Source organism: Hoplias malabaricus, chromosome 13 (assembly GCF_029633855.1).
Source record: "Hoplias malabaricus isolate fHopMal1 chromosome 13, fHopMal1.hap1, whole genome shotgun sequence".
Classification (NCBI taxonomy): Eukaryota; Metazoa; Chordata; class Actinopteri; order Characiformes; family Erythrinidae; genus Hoplias; species Hoplias malabaricus.
In genome coordinates this window covers 14759260-14766848 of record NC_089812.1, presented here as the reverse complement: position 1 = coordinate 14766848, position 7589 = coordinate 14759260, and the positions used below count along the sequence as shown (strand labels likewise).

The window sequence follows — 7589 nt, the reverse complement described above, 5'->3', positions numbered from 1 at the left end:
ATATATATATATACAAGAGCATTTTTTTTATGCAAGTGTTTTGTATGGGCTGCAAGGCATTCATATATATATATTAGTTACATATTTACTCACATATTTTGACATGTCATCTACAGCCACTAACTATACATCAGCAAGATGGATCTACATGGTAGGGGTTTCCAAAGTGGCCAGTAAAGTGTATTGTATCCTAAACATTGCTAATAAACCACTTACATGAGAACTGCTTCTGCAGTGATCTGCCATTGCTTTGCTCTCACTGTGATTTGCCGATTATGAGAATGCTCATCAGGAAGACCATGATGAAAAAGACCCACATGAAGAATCTGTCCATCACCTTGGCCACCTTCTTCCATTCAGCCACTTTCAGACAGGTGGATCTCTGCTCCCGGAAGCAGTTTGCAATGTACTCCACGTTACTGACCAGCTTGGAATCACTTCCCATAAGCCCAAGAATGTCACCACTACTACGCCGACCACAGAATATGCACAGATCAAAGGTCAGAGATGTGGTGGGTTGCTTCTCGTCTTCAGGGCAGCAGGAAGATGCTGTATCCTTCAAAACAGCATCATTCTGAAAACCCTCAGCCTTCCCAGAGGCCTGGCAGAAATGGGCAGAAATCGTGATCTGGTCCCCAGAGATGGACGCTTGTGGCTGTGGTTGCTGACCATGGTGGTAAGGGTTCAGACCTACAGGACTTGGAGGATCCTTCAGCTTTTCATTGGGCTGGAGGTGCTGCCGTCTGCACTGGTATTGGTTCTGGTTTTGGTTTGGGTTCCTTCGAGACTCCTTGAAGTGATCTTCCTCCATGTCTTCGTCCTGTCCTATGGGGGATGCACAGTTCTCTCCAGTCTCATAAACGAAGAAGATCTTGCTCATGTAGCCGATGATGAGGACTTTAGCCCACTGCGGAACGGGCTTGGCTTCAGCTCCGCAGAAATGGATGTTCATGATGAAGATTGTCAGAGAGGTAGAGGCTGTGATCATGGTCATGGTTGCGATGTAATATTTCCCTGAAACAACAACAGAACAATGATTCACTGATTCAGTCGGTTTCCACCCATTGTAGTAAAGACTGAATCATGTGAAATGAACAGTTCCATCGTGACTCACTCATTTGATTATTCTGGTGAATCACTCATACAGTTTTAAAGCTGATTCATTCTCAGCCCAAACTATATTTGGCTTGATTAAAACTATAGACCATCCAAAAATCTCTTTTAAAGAAAGAAGAATCATGTAAATCAAACAAAAAAACTGCTGGTGTCCTCTGAACATTGGACAAACCCCCACAAACACTCAGACCTCAGCCTGACTGAATGTGTTTGAAATTGATTAGATCATGCAAATTAGAAAATGAACAACACATTTAATGGAATGCATGGGAATAAATGTACAATAGGTGAGTAAAGAACCAGCAAATGTTAATCATCAGTATACACTTTTTAAAGTCTATATCTGTATTTAATCAAAATAAAAAAGTGTGCAAATAATGCAAATAAAAAAGGTTTTGCCTCATGCCTCTACAAAATTATTTATAGTAGTAGTGAGTTTGTTGGGGGTGGCACGGTGGCGCAGCAGGGAGTGTCGCAGTCACACAGCTCCAGGGACCTGGAAGTTGTGGGTTTGCATCCCGCTCCTCTGTGAGGAGTTGGTGTGTTCTCCCTGTGTCAGCGTTGGTTTCCTCCAGGCGATACGGTTTCCTCCCACAGTCCAAAAACACACGATGGTAGGTGGATTGGCAACTCAAAAAGTGTCTGTAGGAGTGTGTATGTATGTGTGTGTGTGTGTGGCGCCCCCTCCAGGGTGTATTCCCGCCTTGCGCAAAAATGATTCCTGGTAGGCTCTGGACACACCGCGACACTGAACTGGGTAAGGGTTACAGATAATGAATGAATGAATTTGTTGGGGCAAGATGACTGGATGGTGGAGAATTATCCAAGTGAGTAACCCTCTATACCTTTTAAAATGCTGTTCTCTATATAAATTAATATAAAACAGTAGTGGCAACCATCTTGAAGCCTAGGTTATTTTATACAGAACCGCATTAGCCTCATTAGGAACTCTCATTGCTTTAATGCACAACTAAAGAACATACAACGTTCTAACATCGCATCTCCCAGTCTCCCTCACCTATCAGTGGCACACTCTCAGATGGAGGCATGCTCTCGGCCACCACCAGCTGGAAGACGGTGAGGGCCAGCAGCACAGTGACCCCCAGAGAGACCTTTTCCCCAGAGTCAGCTGGCAGGTAGAAGCCCAGCGGAGCCAGGAAGGAGATGAGAAAGCAGGGGAGCAGCAGGTTGAAAATGTAGAAAGAAGAACGGCGCTTCAGGAGCACCGTGTATGTGATGTCCGGGTATGGGTCCGAGCAGCAGCCGTACATGATCACGTTCTTAGTAGCCGGCATTCCGTGACATTCCCATTCCACGTTCTCCACAAAGTCAGACAGGTCACCACTGTTCATGCCCATGGAGATGTCCACCTGAGGGTTTGAATCAGATTGAAGAGAAGGTCTAATTAATGCTAAACAGTGTGACTGGAATGTGATTTTCAGGACTTTAATTGGCTTGTTAACAATTCTTCTGGTTGTGTTCATTCATCTTGTAGTGGGTTTTCACCATATTCTTTTCCAATTAATTGGTTCTTTGTTAAATTTATGTGAAAATGTATATGGCGGGCGGCATGGTGGCGCAGCAGGTAGTGTCGCAGTCACACAGCTCCAGGGGCCTGGAGGTTGTAGGTTCGATTCCTGCTCCGGGTGAGGAGTTGGTGTGTTCTCCCTGTGTCTGCGTGGGTTTCCTCCGGGTGCTCCGGTTTCCTCCCACAGTCCAAAAACACACGTTGGCAGGTGGATTTGCGACTCAAAAGTGTCCGTAGGCATGAGTGAGTGTGTCTGTGTTGCCCTGTGAAGGACTGGCGCCCCCTCCAGGGTGTATTCCCGCCTTGCGCCCAATGATTCCAGGTAGGCTCTGGACCCACCGTGACCCTGAACTGGATAAGTGCTTACAGATAATGAACGAATGTATATGGAGTCCATATGTACGGTCTGTTTTTGTACTACTTGTGTACTTATTTGGTATAGTAAGTGTGTACCTGGTTGCCGTTGTAGGTCCAGGATCCAAAGGTGAGGTTGCACTGTTGACTGTCAAAGGGAAAGTAAGAAACATCCACAACACATGAACTTTTTGTGATTGCTGGAGCATCCCAGGTGATTTCTCCCGTGTATCGCAAAACCACATTAGTGTCCACGGGCTCAGAGAGGTCATCATCAGCCCTGCACACACACACACACACACACACACACACACACACACACACACACACACATTACTACATTATTGCTTTACTACAGAAACAGTAACATTTTGAAAGTAGAAAACTGAGATATTGTGTTCCCCTACAGTGCTTTTCACATCAATCCACATCTCAGTGACGGAATTAAAAACTGTTTAATCTTATGCCACTGCTTTAATAATATTTAACCTCAAGGTAAAAAAACCTTGCACTTAAAGGTTGTATGACTGGAAATGATATAAATGGAATGAAATCTCTCATTTTGCACAGTTCTATACATTAATCCTTAAACATTAAAGTTGTTTTTACAAATATTATTTAAACCGAATTATTCAACTGAAAAATTCATCACAGTTTTATAATTAGGATTCCTCAGTAAGGGCTTACCACCACAGCCAAAAGTGAGCACTCTGTAATATTTTTTGTCCTTGATTTTGTTTTATATATGTGTGTGTGTGTGTGTGTGTGTGTGTGTGTGTGTGTGTGTGTGTGTGTGGTGAACGTAGGGGCGTACTTGTTATACAGCACAAGATCTGGTCTCCACACCAAGCTGCTGGGGATGCGGATGACCTCCAGACCGTCATACATCTCCTTATCCCACTTCAGATACGCATCATACCACGTCTGTCTGATCCACAGATATGCTATCAGCACCTGGTTCCTCTCATCCTGTACAAATACAAACACAACATACAAATAAGCTTAAGGCAACCATGGCCTTGAGCTTAGAGAAGCGAGCATGAGACTGAAGGGTCACAGGTTCAGTGGCAGCCCACTGCTCCGGTTGTGTGTCTAATGCATGTGAAGAATTGCTCACATTTAAACACAAACACAGACTCATAAATGTGACACCTCAGGTCTCAGGTAAGATCAAGTGTGTATCTGGTTACTAGTATACTGATATTACACTCTCCCACTTTAACTGTGTCTCCAACAAAACACTCTCTAGGTACATACACACACTGAATTATAATGAGGTCATTAGGTCATTGAAGTTCACTTCAATCTGCACACATTTCGATATGGTGAGTTTTTGAAGCAACTGAGACATGATCATGAAAAATGCATTGCTATTTCTCTGAATAAGGTCGTATTAATTGAGCCATTAAAAAAAGTCAGCCAACTACTTTTTGGTAGCACTGCTTTTTGTGCATTCTCAGCAATGGAGATAAAGATCTAATATAAATACAGTAGAGAAAATAACTAATAAAAAAGGAGATAAGTAATATGTAATGTAGCTATAATTTGTAATACAAAATATAAATATAGTTTTCATTCATTCATTCTCTGTAACCGCTTATCTAGTTCAGGGGCACAGTGGGTCCGGAGCCTAACCAGAATCACTGGGCACAAGGAAGGAACACACCAAACTCCTCACAGACTGTCACCCGGAGGAAACCCACGCAGACACAGGGAGAACACACCACACTCCTCGCATACAGTTACCCGCAGCAGGACTTGAACCCCAACCTGCAGGTCCCTGGAGCTGTGTGACTGCAACACTTACTGCTGCGCCAAAGTGCTACCCTAAATATAGCTTAAATATAGTCTAATCTACAGAATAATTGCTAAATATCAGTGTTATTTCAGACACAGAGCATCAAAAAGAAATCACACACTGTACTATGTTGTAAGAGCCCATATAAATAGCAACAGCACCATTTGCCCACAAGCAACAATGAATAACTTAAGAAAATAAACCCCATGGATTCTTGTTTTAGGGTGTGTAATGCATTTTGAAACAAGCCCCTGACTTATTTTGGAGTACCGTGATGTTTTTACAGGAAATAAACACTCAGTACTGAGAGAAACAGTTTTATGCATTATTTTTGCACGGTACTGTACGATATGAATGGTAGTGAAATATGTGTATGCACTCACCATGTCTTTAATCTGAGACAGGGTAATCTGCAGGGTGACATTGAGGGTTTTGTCAGTGTCCTCTACAGGCCGCAGAGCTTCGGAGTAATTCTCCATTAAATCATTCAGCAGCTGCTGAGCAAAGCGTCCTTGTGCCGAGTGAGCTACTGTACACACACACACACACACACACACACACACACACACACACATATACACAGAAAGTGTTTGATTCCATGTATTATACGGTCATTATGCTGTCTTCCATTCAACGTTCAGAGTTTACTTACACTAAACGTAACCCTTAAAGTGCTTGCCTAACCCTAATCTATATATTCTGCAGTTCGAGTCCAGCATCGGGTGACTATCTGCAAGGAGTTTGGTGTGTTCTCTCCGTGTCCGCGTGGGTTTCCTCCGGGTGCTTCGGTATCCTCCCACAGTCCAAAAAGACATGTTTGTAGGTGGAGTGGAAACTCAAAGTGTCCATAGGTGTGAGTGAATGTGCGAGTGTGTGTCGCCCTGCAAAGAACTGGCACCCCCTTCAGGGTGTGTACCTGCCTTGCGCCCACTACGACCCTGAGAAGACAATGAAGGAATGAATGAATGAATGAATGGACTGGATTTGTTCACTCAGCAGTAGGTTTTCTTTTTGCTCTGTGAAAGAAATCTGAGAGCTTAAATTAATTCACACACCTGTTAGAGCATTGTTCCTTCTGAAACCAAATGTGTTAATGAGATTAATAATGTGTTCCCTTCTTCTACGCCTCTAGGATGGCTAAACATTAGATATTGGAACATTACGTTGAGGATTGCATTTAGTCAAATAAGTGTGAGGTCATGTACTGGCGCTGGATATTACAAACAACACTCCAACTCATTCCGAGGGTACTGGATGGAGCTCCATCACTCTAGAGAAACTGTCAGGGCAACTATGGGCAAAGGACATTGTGACATTAGGCTTTTGTGTAGCTTTTCCAGAAAGTTTCATTTTATTATTTAAAGTTTTGCAGATACCTATACAATCTGTGTGTGTGTGTGTGTGTGTGTGTGTTGGTTTACTATTCCAGTAATAGGTGCACCATAAAGTACCAAATATTTGGACATTTAATGTATTTGTAAATATAGTTGTAGATACGTTACAGACTCTTAAGGTACACGTGTATTAAGACTTTTATTTACAATGTAGTTATACATGTTTATGATAAATCTTACCCTCCAGCATCAGCATCCCCAAGCAGACAGACAATAATGTCCCGTACATGTCCAACAGAGCAGGATTCACATTGATGCAGTAAAAAGAAGCTGGGTGGCCCAAAGCTCTGTCCAAAAAACAGCGTTCAACTCCAATTATAAACTCGACCAAGAGAAAGAGAGCACTGTCTGGTGTCTGCTTGCTTCCTTGACCGCTACACTAAATGGTGTTTGGCAGACAGGACATTGAACGCTCTCCTGCGCTCAGACGGGGCAACAGGACCCCATCATATCACGTATCGCACAGAGCTGAAACTGGACCCCTACGAGGCCTCATTAAGCCAGGCAAATAATCAGCCGTCAGTCAACAGCATAGCGGGTGGGCGAGAAACGGAGATGATGAGAAAGATACAGTGACCTCACTTACTGTTAATTCCTTAAGGAGCTGTTACACAAATTACCCTTCTAAAGCTCCAACACGGTTGTGAGTCATAGCAAGCTTAATTTTGCTGGACTGGTGTTTATGGTGCAGAGAATATATGTATATTAACTTAACGCATTTATTATTCATTCATTATCTGTAAGCGCTTATCCAGTTCAGGGTCGCGGTGTGTCCAGAGCCTACCTGGAATCATTGGGCGCAAGGTGGGTATACACCCTGGAGGGGGTGCCAGTCCTTCACAGGCCAACACAGACACACACACATTCATTCACACACTCACAGCTATGGACACTTTTGAGTCGCCAATCCACCTACCAACGTGTTTTTGGACTGTTTGAGGGAACCGGAGCACCTGGAGGAAACCCATGCAGACACAGGGAGCACACACCAACTCCTCACAGACAGTCACCCGGAGAAAACCCACGCGGACACAGGGAGAACCCACCACAATCTTCACAGACAGTCACCCGGAGGAAACCCTCGCAGACACAGGGAGAACACACCAACTCCTCACAGACAGTCACACGGAGGAAACCCACACGGACACAGGGAGAACACACCACACTCCTCACAGACAGTCACCCGGAGGAAACCCACACGGACACAGGGAGAACACACCACACTCCTCACAGACAGTCACCCAGAGCAGGAATCAAATCCACAACCTCCAGGTCCCTGGAGCTGTGTGACTGAGACACTACCTGCTGCACCACCATGCCGCCCTTAAGGCATTTAATGAATAGTAAATTAATGTTTTACTTCATTTTCTTGCAACATTTGTTCAAAGCCCAGATTTTT

General features: G+C 43.9%; 1 protein-coding gene across 1 annotated transcript; it reads right to left on the bottom strand.

Annotated features, from left to right (window-relative positions):
* Nucleotides 1-256: 256 nt before the first annotated feature.
* On the bottom strand, nt 257-6386 carry LOC136664450 (neuronal acetylcholine receptor subunit alpha-9-II). The gene is made up of 7 exons (XM_066641632.1): nt 6371-6386; nt 5180-5325; nt 3813-3967; nt 3098-3278; nt 2135-2486; nt 691-1014; nt 257-549 (listed from the first exon to the last, which is right to left on the bottom strand). Exons 1-7 carry the CDS (start codon nt 6384-6386, stop codon nt 257-259), a joined length of 1467 nt encoding a protein of 488 aa, XP_066497729.1.
* Nucleotides 6387-7589: the final 1203 nt, after the last annotated feature.